At 35.5% G+C, this 14,976-nt stretch overlaps 1 protein-coding gene across 2 annotated transcripts; it reads right to left on the bottom strand.

Moving 5' to 3' along the window:
- Positions 1–500: 500 nt before the first annotated feature.
- LOC125662756 (zinc finger protein ZFP2-like) lies at positions 501–14,872 on the bottom strand. 2 transcript variants are annotated; one of them, XM_056147351.1, is made up of 2 exons: positions 13,645–14,872; positions 501–2,136 (listed from the first exon to the last, which is right to left on the bottom strand). In XM_056147351.1, the coding sequence occupies exon 2, from the start codon at positions 1,710–1,712 to the stop codon at positions 519–521; it is 1,194 nt and encodes a 397-aa protein (XP_056003326.1). In that variant the 5' UTR covers positions 1,713–2,136; positions 13,645–14,872; the 3' UTR covers positions 501–518. The 2 variants fall into 2 exon arrangements, with proteins under 2 accessions (XP_056003326.1, XP_048751055.2); XM_048895098.2 differs by having other exon boundaries at positions 501–2,083; positions 13,681–14,872.
- Between the last annotated feature and the right edge of the window lie 104 nt (positions 14,873–14,976).

Below are 14,976 nucleotides of genomic sequence, written 5' to 3'. Positions count from 1 at the left end.
TCGTCTTTAATTTATCGTGAGGAATGATCGTGTAAACTGTTAAAAAGTGGTACGTTTTGATACTGTTGATATGAGAAATGTTTTTCGATTTCAAATTTACTAAACATATTCAGAATTCTTTAGAATTCACATTTCATTTATACCACGTAGAAGTAAAACTCAATAAACACTTGCCTGATGGGGAAAGTGATTATCTAGATAAGTAGGAAATGTAATCATTATAATAATTGTGTTAAGCTTGATAAATATCAAATATTAGAACGTAAAGTCCAACTTCATATATTGCTGTTTTCTTTACCAAATCGTCAGATTATAGCGAAGGCCCATTCTAGTAGATCGTACTGTATCACCATTTGACAGAGAGAGATAATTAGAGTCACTGGTTGACAGGCTCATTAGAGTCTAAAGTATTTCGGATAACTAAGTTTTTCATTAGGACAAGTTATCAAACTTCGAGTTTACTTGCCCAAAGGCCAAGTAAGAGAAGAAAAGTTAGTGTGTATCTCTCATAACCCATTTTATTGGAGAAAATCAAATTTATAAGCTTTATCGTCAGTATGTGTCCTCATGTGTGACTTTACGTGTCCCGTCTGAATGAACGCCTTCCCACAGACATCACATTTATAAGGTTTGTCACCAGTATGTATCCTCAAGTGTTTCTGTAAGGTTCCTTTCTCATAAAATGCCTTCCCACAGACATCACACTTATAAGGTTTCTCGCCAGTATGGGTCCTTTTGTGTATCTGTAAATACCCTGTCCTACTGTATGCATTACCGCAAACATCACATTTATAAGGTTTATCACTTGTATGTGTTCTTGTGTGTTTCTGCAAGTCTCCTGCATGATTGAATGCCTTCCAACAGACATCACATTTGTAAGGTTTATCACCAGTATGTGTCCTTATGTGTGTCTGTAATGTTCCTGTCTGACTAAATGCCTTCCCACAGAAATCGCATTCATAAGGTTTCTCACCATTATGCGTCCTCGTATGTATCTGTAAAGTTCCTGCCTGACTGAATGTCTTCCCACAGACATCACATTTATAAGGTTTCTCACCAGTATGTGTTCTCACGTGTATCTTTAACTCCCCTGCCCAACTGAATGCCTTTCCACAATCATCACATTCATAAGGTTTATCACCAGTATGTGTTCTCATGTGTCTCCGTAATGATCCTGTCTGACTAAATGCCTTTTCACAAATACTGCATTTGTTATCATAACGTTTAGTGTGTGTCCTCATGTGTGTATGTAATGCCCCTGCCTGTTTGAAAGAATTCCCACAAACATCACATTTATAAGGTTTATCACCAGTATGTGTCCTAATGTGTTTCTGTAAGGTTCCTTTCTCAACAAATGCCTTTCCACAGACTTCACATTTATAAGGCCTATCACCAGTGTGAGTCCTCATGTGTATATGCAATCCTCCTGCCTGACTGAATGTCTTCCCACAGACATCGCATTTAAAAGGTCTATTACCAGTATGTGCCCTAATGTGTCTCTGTAAAGATCCTGTCTGACTGAATGTCTTCCCACAGACATCACATCCATAAGGTTTGTCACCATTGTGTGTCCTCATGTGTATTTCTAATTCCCCTGTCCGTTTAAAAGTTTTCCCGCAGACATCACATTGATTAAGTTTCTCACCGGTACGTTCGGGCATATTTTTCTGTAAATCTTTGTTCTGATCACCAAGTTTATCACTTCCATGCATTATTGTACACTTTTGTAAATTTTCTATTACACAGGTAGAATCTAGAGATTCATTACATCCATAATATTTTCTATTTGCGCTAGTTTTGAATGTTAAGAAGACATATCCAACCTAAAACTTGATGTTTTACTTCTGATGGAGTTGATGCACTCTTCTGAGCTAGGAGAGCTTTGTCCACTGGTGTTGTACATTAATAGACAGCCATCTGAAGAGGGCTATTTTCATTCCTATTTAAGCAAATCCAATGTTGCCATCCAAATTTTCTTCAGCAAGACATGGATCTCCTGCAATATTGTGTTACAGTTGCGTTCCCTGGTATCGAAACATATGTATGAAACTGATCTGTCTCTTTCAGTGGGTTGATTGGATTTCTGCAACATAAGACGACATAATCTGAAGTTGGTGTATGATTCAGTGAATGGATCTAACCATATAAAACAATAATCTTAAATCTCAACAAATGCAACCTATGTAATCTGACTATTCAGTGCAGTTATCGTCTATTTTTGGATTAGACCAATTATGATACGTTATGTGCATCGTTGACGACTAGGCCTATTGTCACGGGTGCATTTCGAAAATAAATGATTAAAATAATCAGATTTAACTCGGAAATCACAATACTTTAGTTTAATAACGCAATTTCATCATCTTTATTATTGTTTGAATTGTGATCTACACGTCATTAGGAAGTGGGGCACAGCATTATAATGTACAAGTGTTACATGCATATGGGGGAACCTTTAAACATGGCCCAATCTGACTCACGTGAGTAATGTGGCCCATGGGTATCTTGTTTCATTACTTGCTTCAACAGTTACTCAGGTTTTGAATTTGACTGCCACAAATACATGTACAAGACACTGGCGTGTAATTTGCAACATAAACACTCAAGTTGTTCAAAATATCATTGTAACAGTTTTCAGCAAATCACTAAATAGAACAGGAGGCAGAACAAAAGATTTACAAAGCATAAAAGCATCATGTACTCAGTGGCCAAATTAGCCCCCATTCCCAAGTTTCAACCAACCTGACCATAAAGGTCGTGGATATTGTCATTATCATTATGCACAAAACAAGAGGCCCAAGGGCCTAGAATTGCTCTTCTGATAAATTGTACAACCCCACCATTTCTATTCTTAACCTCTTAGTATTCTAAATCTTTAGTTAAATCCTAAAAATTCAAAAAACAGTAGGTCAATATGACCTACTTTTTGGTTTACACATTTTGAGAACCCAAGAAATATCAACTGACAAAGTTTGATGATTTTAAGCCAATTAGTATCTGAATATTGAAATATAGCTGTCAAATTCCAATCGTAGGTCATGGTGACCTACTTTTTGGTCAGCGAACTCCAAACATGCAAGACCCATCAACTGACAAAGTTTGATGACTGTAGGTCAAATAGTATCTGAAATATATAAATATAGCCGTCCAATTCCAAAAGTAGGTCAAGGTGACCTACTTTTTCGTCAACACCCTTCAAACATGCAAGACCCAACAACTGAAAAAGTTTGATGACTGTAGGTCAAATAGTATCTGAAATATATAAATATAGCCGTCAAATTCCAAAAGGAGGTCAAGGTGACCTACTTTTTGGTCGACACACTCCGCAGACTCAAGATGCATCAACTGTCAAAGTTTGATGATTGTAGGTCAAATAGTGTCTGAAATATAGTAATTTAGCTGTCAAATACCAAAAGTAGGTCACGGTGACCTACTTTTTGGTTGACACAAACCGAAGACTGAAGACGCATCAACTGACAAAGTTTGATGATCCTAGGTTTTACAGTGCCCAAAATATGCATCTAAAATTGGAAATGTGAAATTTGAATATCTGCAAAATTCAAAAAGTAGGTCACTGTGACCTACTTTTTTATAAATATATTTCAAGGCCTCAAGATGCATCAACTTACAAGATTTGATGATTCTAAACCTTTCGGTATTTGAAATAACAACTTAAAATATATCTATAAATGATAAGCCATAAAATTCAGAAAGTAGGTCACGGTGACCTATTTTTCAGTTGACGCATTTCAAGGTCCCATGATCCACCAACTGACAAGTTTTGATGATCATAGGCTTCAAAGTGTCCAAGATATGCATCAAAATTAATTTTAAAATAAATAACTGCAAAATTCAAAAAGTAGGTCACTGTGACCTACTTTTGAGACAACTTGACACAAGGTCCTAAGATGCATCAACTGTCAAAATTTGATGATCCTAGTCCTTATAATGACTAAAATATCTAAGATTTAAGGAATTTAAAAAAAAATTTAATTTAGGTCAACTTTGAAGTGACCTTGAGACCACGCCCTTTGCCCCAGGGTAATGCCTTGAACAATTTTTAATCTACAACATATCCTCATCCTTATGTGTAAGTCTGGTGATAATCTGCCCAGTGGTTCTTGAGAAGAAGATTTTTTAGCAACCACTACTTTTGTTTGTATCTTCCTGATTATCTCCCATTGTTAAAGGGTCACATCCCTCTATTTAGTATGTATGAAAGCCCTTGGGCCAATGATACCCTGTAACAAATTTGAAAAAAATTGGCCAAGGGGTTCTTGAGTTATAGCCCTTTTTCTAAAAAGTTTACGCACACCGCACAAATGGCCATAGCATTAGCTCTTTGAGCCTTCGGCTCAGAAGAGCTAAAAATTGTCTCAATACACAAGACGAAATATATTTCTATTCGTTTTTCAAATAAAATAAAAATTGCATTATGTTTTTAATTCGTTGATTTAGTTTTTTCATGGTTCTACCTGAATGATTTTGTACTGTCAGCAGTTTGCAATTCTTTATTGAGCGTATTGTTACATTGTAATTTTATTGGGTACTACTTTATTATTCGCAGTTATTTGTCCATCAGGGTATTTAAATTCGTGTTCGAATTTTGAATATCATTCGACAATTTAGCTACAACCAGCAAGTTTCTTTCGAAACCGTATTTATTTTTGTGAATGAGTTTTCTTTTCAAATACTTTTTCAAGTTAGCGTTCGGAAATCCTGGTTTCCCTTCAGAAGACATGCATTGCCAATTGAAGCTTTAATTCCGGGTTGCCTTCTGTGGATTGAAAGAATCGCGTGCTATTTTGTACATATGTGAATAAAATTAGCTAACACTGTCGCCACCTAAATATATCTTTGTGTTTTATTTTATTTTGATGATAGAACAGGAAATATTTTATGTTCGGCTGAGCAAAGCGAAAGAGAACATAAAGGAGATTTCTGCAGAAGTATATAAAAAAGATTTTCTACAGATTTAATACATCATCCCATATAAACTTTGCCATATTGGTTTCGCCCCAAGTCTGAACCCCTGGTCGGCAGGGAAGCTTACTCCTCCTAGGCACCTGATCCCACCTTTGATATATCCAGGGGTCCGTGTTTGCCCAACTCTTTATTTTGTATTGCTTATAGGAGTTATGACATTGATCACGGTTTGTTATCTTCACCTCTCACCTGGCAGCGCATGTAGATTACAGCTTCGTCAACATCAAAACCAAGCATTCAGTTTATCTTCCATTATTGTTGAAGTCAAGAAAATGCTTTTCTCTAAGATATAATGTATTTAAAGTGGATATTGCCAGAATTAGTCCACTTTTGGACTTAAACCTTTCACCCAGGTGCCATGATTTTTCGCAACTTAGGTAGAGGGCCACATGGGCATGTGTCAACAAAACTATGCAGTTAGTTTTTCTAATACATATGTGGAGGGAGAGAAACGTCTGTAAGATTTAAGATCTCTCACTATATGGCCATATTGACCCAACCCTTGGGCACGAATCTCTAACCCAGATGTAATGGATTTCACAATTTAGGCAGAGAGCTTCAAGGACATCATAACCATGTATTTGGTTTTTCTAATACATGTGGAGGGGTAGCGAGAAAAGAATTATGGAAAGTTTGCATTTCTGCAGTTTTTGTCCCCATCCATGATGCTTGAGAGTAGAGAAGATTTTTCTAAGATCTAATACATTTTCACTAGAGAGCCATATTGGCCCCATCCTAAGACCGAAATAACAAATCCAGGGGTCTTAATTATAAATATTTAGGTAGTGAGCCTCATGGATTCATAACCATGCATTTAGTTTTTCCTCACACATGTTTGAGAGTAAAGAAGAAAATTTCCTCAGATTTAATACATTTTCAGCAGAGCTATTGTGGCCCAACCTAGGGCCTGAACCCCTAACCCAGGGGTCTTGATTTTCACAATTTAGGTAGAGATCTTCATGGACATCTGGGAGTAAAAAAGATTTTCTAAGATTTATTATACCTTTACTATATGGCACATGTTTGGGAGTAGATTACTTGATTGTTTGACTGTTTTCCGCCACACTCAACAATTTTTCATTTATCTGGTGGCGCCCAGTTTTTATTGGTGGAAGAGAGAACCCAGATACAATGTACCTGGGAAGAGACCACCACTCTTCCGAAAGTAAACTGGGAAACATTCTCACTTACCGGTTGTTTGGGAGTAGAGAAGATCATGAAGAATTTAAAAATGCAAAATGTTAATAAACAACACACGATGACGGACAAAGACCAACGACAATATGAGAAATGAGTGACTCAGGTGACCTAGCTAATAAAGGTAAATGTAAAAAAAAAATACTACTGAGCTTCACAAACAAAGCAATATACTCCCAAAGCTCAGTAGTTTTGTCAATATTGTAGACCTTTACAAATAAAACTTACGATTCAACATCAAAAGAATTAGAGGAGTCGCCAGTTTTATCAAAAGAAGTCTTAGTGAAGCCTCTCGTCCAACTATCAATTTCATTGTGGGGTTTCCATTATAAGGAACAACTTGCATGGAACGGTACGAAACCAGTCTTGCACAGAAAGGCAAATGGTCTGCACGGAACGGTGAACAGTCTGCACAGAACGGTGAACAGTTTGCATGGAATACTTCGCATAAAATGCTGACCACTTAGAGGCGTGGCTTGCATGCTTTGCGAACGGTTATTAAAGGCATGGCCTGCATGTTCTGACTTCTTTCAACATCTGGTTCTTCCTGGGGTTAGTTTAAACAAAAAATGTTTTCAATATAATGGCAACATTCTTGATATTAACAAGAAAAATATCCATAGGACATGAATACTCTGCCCAATGTGACATTTGTAATGCAATATGAAAATAAGGGACCCATGAGTCACCTTGGCCCATATCTAAATATTTGCATGTAAAATTTTGATCCCCTATTGTGGCCCCAACCTACTCCGTGGGCCAAAATTTTTACAAACATAAATCTGCACTATGTCAGAAAGCTGCCATGTAAATTCGAACTTGTCTGGACTAGTGGTTCTTGAGAAGAAGATTTATAAAGACTTGTTTCCTATATATTTTCATGTAAAAACTTTGATTTCTTATTGTGGCCCCACTTTACTCCCAGGGGCCATGAATTTAACAAACTTAAATCTACACAATGTCAGGAAGCTTCCAAGTAAATTTCTGGCCCAGTGGTTCTTGAGAAGATTTTTAAATGACTCCACCTTATTGTTGCATTTTTGTGACTGACCTTCATTTGAAAAACTTGAATCCCCTTCACCTAAGGATAATTTGTACCAAATTTAATTGAAATTAGCCTGCTGGTTCTGGAGAAGAATATATTTAAAATTTGTCAGTGTATCATCACTATTTTGCTATGATTATCTCCCTTGGAGAAGGGCATTGCACATCATTTGAACAAACTTGAATCCCCTTCACCCCAGGATGCTTTATGCCAAGTTTAGTTGAAATTGGCGAAATGGTTCTGAAGAAGACGATGAAATTATGAAAATTTTACAACAACGAAACGTTTTGATCAGAAACACTCACATTATTGGGTCTTTGGCTCAAGTAAGCTAAAAAAAAACATGGATTATTGATACCTTCTCATGGCCTGATATTCTGCCCCATTCACAATTCAAAATAGGTTGAAATTTTTCATTTTGTGGAAAAAATAAGATTCTGAACCCTTTTTTCTTTAAACCATAGGTGCGATTCAAGGGGAAATATCTTCTTCAATTAAAAATAAATTATAGCTTTTCAATGGAAAGAGAAAGTTGCTGAACACTTCTGCATTCACCTGATCATGAATTAGAAGAGAAATGCAGTGTTTTACAATAGGGAATTCCCCTTGTTGTGACAGTATCTGGGTTTACACCTTTAGTGAACTTCGTCTGGTGTGGTGCTAGCCTTTATACAGGTAAATCTGAGTTGTGTTCAGAAATGTATACAATTAAAGAGAACCTTTGAAACACTTGTCGATTGTTATTAACTCTAAAACCTTTAATACAGTTAAATCTCAGTTGTTTACAACCACATGAAAAAAAAAAAAGAGAAAGAAAATCTCTCTAAAACTCTCCCTTATCAAACTAAATCAATAAAATGCATTATTTCTATGGCAAAGTGAAGTGTTCTAATTAACAAAAAATGTCACCTTTTTTTTCAAAATGTTTTTTATCTTTAAACTATTCAACATATTCATTTTATTCTGAATTTTGTTCAAATTTATCAAAATTTTAAGAAAATTTCTATGAAAAGATAAATAGCAATTTTGCAATAGTTAAATGTTACCTTGCCATCAATAGAAAGGTTATCATTATTTAAAATTACCTCCAACAAGAGATTATACTCGCATGGAATGTAGGTCCTCATTTACATACATGTATATTATAAAATTACATGACAAACACCACTTGGACTTGTAAATCCCCTCCTCTACTGTATGTCCTGGTCATGTTCAGAAAGGGACACAAATAATTCTATTAACTGCTTTGAAACTGAGGTAAACACCAAAATAGGAAATAGTAAGGTCAAGGTCACAGGGAAGGTCATTGTCATAAAATAATGTCACAGTTGAATAGCTACAACTAATATACATGTCTCAGTGTAAGATTTTTCATTAAAATATTGTCAATAGTTGCTTTAAAATTGAGCTAAACACCAAATATGGAAAAGTGAGGTCAAGGTCAAAGGAAATGTCAAGGTAAAAAACTATTGATACAGTTGAATAGATGATACCAATATGTATCAGCATGCAACGTTTGATGAAAATATCTTGAACAGTTTCTTTGAAACTGAGATAAACACAGAGTTAAACGCTAAGTGTGTCACAGTGACAGAAGGATGGACAGAAGGACGGACTGAGGGACGGACATGACAAACACTATATGGCATTATGTCCCAGCCAAATTCATGGCAGGGCATAAAAAAAAGGTTGAGAAAGAAATGATAATGATCGATTTTAAAATGAATGCTCAGGTAAGACAACTTACTTATTAGCTCAATTACTTACTAACATGTTGGAATAAAAACAAATGAATTTTTTAACTTCGGAATGAAAAGAAGAAAATGTAAAAAAAATTGTATCGCCATGGAATATGCCACCATGATTATTCAACTTTCATTGATTCACTGCTCTATTTTATTTCATTCAACCTGAAATTGAAATGTTTGCGCCTGTTTCACAATTTTTGTACATTCAATCTGGATGTCTTTAAGGCCACTATTAAAAAATTGTTTGTTGGGCATTAGCCGCCCGACCCTCTCAAAAGGTTGCCGACCCAAAAAAATTTATTGGTCCAACAGCGATGTTTTTTTTTTTTTGGTTATTGTCCGGTGTGGAACAGAACCGACTTCGAGCCGGATTTTAGCCGTCCGAGTCAGTAAAGCGCTTGACAGTCACCTTGCTTTGCTTCAAGTGCTTCCTTGATGGTTTGTTTCAAAATGTCCGACCTGAAGAGGACAAAATCGTACGCAACTTTATGCATAAATATAGAGTTTAAAAACTCAAAGGAACGAAGCAAAGCCAATAGACTGCTTGAGTTTGACACGGATTCAACTGCGGCTGACGAACGTAGACACAACATAGAGCACATGTCGAAGTACATATCTGTTAAATTTATTTTCTAAAACCAAGCCATTATAACAGATTCTATGCTAGTTGGAACCCCCAGGTTACACGATGCTTGCAGTGTCTGGTTAATAGTTCATGCAGAAATGCATCTAACATTTATTTCAAAGCCTTTCTTAGAATTTGAAAAAAAGATACAAAATCCATATTGTTTTCAATGTTTTAGACTGCTACTTTACATTTTATACCCAAGAAAAACTTTGAAATAGAATCCACTCATCATGCTTTTATGTTACTGAGCAGTACTTATATATTTCATTTAGAAATTTCAAATCTACATTAAACAGTTGTCACACTAGTTCCATGTGTCAGACATGTTCAATGGAATATATAACACTGCATGCCTACTAGCATAAAGCAGAGGATGACTAAGAACTAAAGGGTGCATACACAGAACAATACAAAAGTGCAAAGCAAAACTAATTCTTATTTATAAAGTGGTGCAAAGTGGTGTACTGATGAATAGTGATGTAATATACAAAACCAGATATATAAACATGATAGAGCTGAATATGATAAGGCTGGCACATATGTACATTTAAAAGCATATTTCATTAATGACAAAGAACTTAGCTAATGAAGAGATATAATATAGCAAACAAAATATACAGATATATGTAGACGATGTACAAAAAATTCCAACAGCACTGACGTATGTGGGAGAACAATATTTAATGCACGAAAAAAAAAATTAATTCTGACCAAAAAAAAAAAGCCTACCTACCTACCCATCATCAAAGGGGTAGGGTAGGCAAACGTCCAACAAACAATTATTTAATAGTGGCCTAAAACATGTGCAATTTATATATTCCAGGCCTATTCCCAAACACAGATGCTAAATAAACCTATACATATTACATACGCGTATGACAACAGGTAAAATGATTAAAACCTTCTCGTCAGGCAAGACTGGGACATATTCTCAGGTGGGAAGGTGGGTTGCAGCTAGACATCTAAGGTCTAAACTCTGACCCAGGAGCCATGAATTTCACAATTTTGGTAGATAGCTTCATAGGCATCATAATCATGCATTTAGGTTTTCTCAACTATATGGGCAAGAATTCACTAAGGGGAAATTGTAAATAATATCTTGTCAAACCCTTTATATATGTTGTACTGGAACAAGTTAAGTAGTATTGTTCATGTTTATGGTTTGACACGACATTTTGATGTTTATCATCACCTGATACCTTGCACTCATACTTGTAAGCTGTTGTAATATCATTTAATAGGTTTATTCATCGACAAAATCAGGTTAAAAAGTGGGACATTCGTAACCCTGTATATTTCACTTGATATTGACATAATGTTTTCATGTTGTTACAGCATTCATCTGTCCAGTAATATACTATCAAAACATAAGCTTTTCCAAGTGAAGTAGTGTTTTAGTAATTAAATTCATACTTTTTTCTAAAAATAAGACTTTTCCAAGGGTGGAAGTATGTAACATTCTTGTCCAAAGTAAGTTACATACAACACCCAGTACTGTTATTTGTTCTCATTATTTCATAGCTTGAGACAACTTTATCACTTAATATCTGAATATGCATAAATCTTTTACATCAAATACTGTTTATTCATTAGAGGTATTTCCTATAGTCTAATTTGTTTAAGTGCCATATAGAGGGTTTATTCCACGGGTCTAAAATTTGGCGATTTGCTGGCTCAAAGGTACACTAATAATTTTAGCGGAATAAATTTTGGCGGACAGGGAAGAGTTGTCTCTTTCACGTAATGAAGTCGCAATTGGGGGCATATTTGGCGAGTGAAATTTTGGCGCAAAGCTATCTAACTGCTAAAATAAGCCAAAATTATAACCCTGCGGAAAAAAAAACCGCTATACAGTAGTGGATCGAGGCAAGTGTTAAATATGTAGAGCTGTATTAATTCACTTTACTTAGTCACTTTATTTTCAAATCAATCTTGAAATATTCACCTCACTATAGATCGGACAAATTTTCTGTAGATTTGTTTATAATGGTCTAATGTTAATGTAAATTTCACATGTTGTGATTTTATTAACAAATATCTTTAAAACAGGCATTCAGTTTCAGAATAGTGATGAGTGATGGAATATGCTACATCCCCTCTTTTATATTCTTATTTCCTAGAGATGTGATGAACATTTAAGTGCAGTGATGTTCTCAAAAATCTTAGACAGTGTTGGAGAAACTTTCAACAGTTTGCTTGAATGATAAAAGTTGGCTTTCAATTTGTGTGCGACCTTACTCGTGCTTAAAGAATCAATCCAAAATCCCATATGTGTTGAACTTATAACACAGGGACAGTGTTCGAAATTAACCACCGACCGATAGACCGAGTCTATGTCAAATAACACTGGTCTATGCCAATTGTAATTGAGATAGACCAAATTGTCTATGCCAATTGTCCAGATAAAGCAATGAAGTTATCCCAAAGGACCCTACATGGTCAGTTGATGTCTGATAAATATTAAGGGGAAAGAAGGATATTGTTATGGAAATGGAAAGAAAATATGTTATGGAAATGGAAAGAAAATATGCTTTCTATAAGTACATTACAAGTAAATGAAAAAAAATTATTTTCAATGTTGCAGCCTTTGCCCATTCGATGAGGTCTATGTCATATTGTTTTGGCATAGACCCTTGGTCTATACCAAGTTTAAAGGGAAAGGCAACCCAAAAGATTTTTACATGATAAATGATAGGATTAATCATATGATAAAGATTTATCATAAAATTTGTTGGTATATGGCCTAGATAAGCTTCAGTACTAATTTGAAAATGTCAAAAATTGAAATTCCTGTGACTTAAAGAGGCTGCCATGATGTGCAACTCTTTTGTATTCAAGACCACAAAAATCGATAATTTTGACGTCACACCGTCTGTTCTGGTTTTGATGAGATTCTAAGATCATCAACAGGTGCTTGGGTTCAAGACCCCCCCACCCCACCCCTTCCTCCAAATAATGCATTAGAAATATTTTCAACAAAAATATTAATCAAATCAACTCATGTCCTGAACCGAAGCACCTGTGAGATCAGCAAAGATGTGCATGTGGTAGATCTTACGAATAAATAGGTTGATCGATGCCTTCCTGTCAAGCAGTTAATTACGCTAATGCGAATGGGAGATGTGAAAAAAGGTTGTTGTTTTTCTCGAAATTCCCAACCAAGTCATTTGAAAAGAAAAGACTACGTAAACTGTGGATCCATCATTTGCATAATGACAAGTTGAGGTTCAAGACATTTGTATGAAGAACGTTTACCGTCTGCCTTGTCTGCGACTCAACTGAACGTCTTCTTTTCTCAATTTCTTCTTGCGAAAGAATGGGCTCAAATCTATACGGCTCCAAACTTAACTGTTCGAGACTTGTCATATTTACAGTACTGCTTTTGATGAAATAAACCAGAATAGACGGTGTAACGTCATAAATTAAACTTCAATGGCCACTCTCTTAGCGGTGGGTAATTTAAAATACATGATAGATTAATATTGATTTAATTGTTCAGCAGGGTTTTTGTTGTTAAAGACTGTCAGTGATACTTTATTCATAAAAGCAAATATGTGGTTATGGTTGCCTTTCCCTTTAAAACCAATTTCGAAAGCTGCAGGGACGAGTGTAGTCGGGTAGGGTATTCTGATTAGTCACAGTTCACGGGAGGTATATATATATGTGTGTGTGTGTGTGTGTGTGTGTGTGTGTGTGTGTGTGTGTGGGAATTCCCTGATCTGACAGTCGGAATAATGCCTTCGAGTTAGAACTAACTTCAGCTGTTTAAACTGCTTATTGTCTTGTCATAATAATTATTAATAATTAATTATGTCTATTGTTTTTGTGCCTGATTTGGGGACTATGTTTGTGCTTTATATGTGTTACTAATGTTTTAATGTTTGCATTAGTTAATAAATATTGTAGGATACGTTTAACAGTTTAAAGTGTATATACACCGTTACACGGCTTGTGTTTACAGTATTTGTCAAACTTATCACAGCGAGTTTGACAACAAATTGAACAATATAGTTTTATTTTATCAAACTAAGAAACAATACAAAATATTGCAACATGGATTTAAGCAGTAAATGTACCTGTTTTGGTGTTTATGAACATTCAGAACAACCTGCAAGATTGTCAACATCTCATCCGAATATCCTCGCCACTATTTTCAGAATGTCGATCCCGATCAAAATTATTCCTGATGAAAAAACGACTCTCGCAAACCACGGGTTATAGTTTTCACATTTTTGGAATGGAATGGAAATTTGCAGCGATTACAACTTTGTGTCATACATGTTTTGAACTTCATCGAAAAATTGCGCTTTTCAAAAAAAACAAAAAAGTTTACATTCCATACAAAACATCTAGACAGATTCTGTTCACAGTAAAGATTTTTTAAAGCTATTGACTAACAAAGATATGATGATTGAAAAGCGGCATAAATTTTAGCACTCCCGTTTATTGCATGATATTCCTTTTTAGAAGCCGAACGAAAACCTTGTTTATGATGTCCTAATGCAGGAGGGGGGGGGGATATGCTGAGACCGTGATGAAAGTGCAGATAGTTGTGTTTTTAATTCATGGTAAAAAAATTAAAAAAGGGATATATAACCCCTGTAACCACCTCTTCTAGATCCGCCGATAAGGAAAATAATGTTACATACAACTTACCCATTTAACGCACAATATACATCAGTAAAAATCAATATACATCAGTAAAAAGTCGGAGGCTCTAGTACGATTTAGGAAAGCTAATACACATAAATTTACACTTTAGCTAGTCATTGGTTACCATAGGAATTTTTGCTACTATGATTTTTATTGTTATATATGTTCTTTTTAAATCACTGTTTGCCTTTTGGTTTATAATAAAATAAGGAAACTGGTACAGTCTTGTCGCTTGGCTACATATTGTATCAAAATAAAAACCCTGAAATTTTATGCATGTGGACCTGTTTGTGTGTTGAAATGTCTTGAGTCACAAGGGCTAAGCCCGTTAGGGTCCGAACTCTGTGATACCATAAGACCCAAACGGGTTTAGCCCCTGTGGATTGAGTAGATGGTGAACGTATATAAAACCCCATTGGCACCATACTAAGCTATTTGATGACATTTGCATATACATTTCAATGGGAAAATGACAAAAGAAAAAAAAAGAAGCACTTGGTATTAGAACCTTTTCAATTTATTTAACCAAATTATTGTTCATTCAGCAATAAATACACTTGATGCACAGTCAAGTGAAGATAATGAACAAATACAAAACGTAAAACAAAATTAAGAGTTGGGCAAACACGGACTCCTGGATATACCAGAGGTGGGTACGGGTGCCTAGGAGGAGTAATCGTCTCCTGTCGACCGTCACACTCGCCGTGAGCGCTATATAT

This window comes from Ostrea edulis, chromosome 8, assembly GCF_947568905.1.
Source record: "Ostrea edulis chromosome 8, xbOstEdul1.1, whole genome shotgun sequence".
Classification (NCBI taxonomy): Eukaryota; Metazoa; Mollusca; class Bivalvia; order Ostreida; family Ostreidae; genus Ostrea; species Ostrea edulis.
This window is presented reverse-complemented; position numbering and strand designations above follow the sequence as displayed.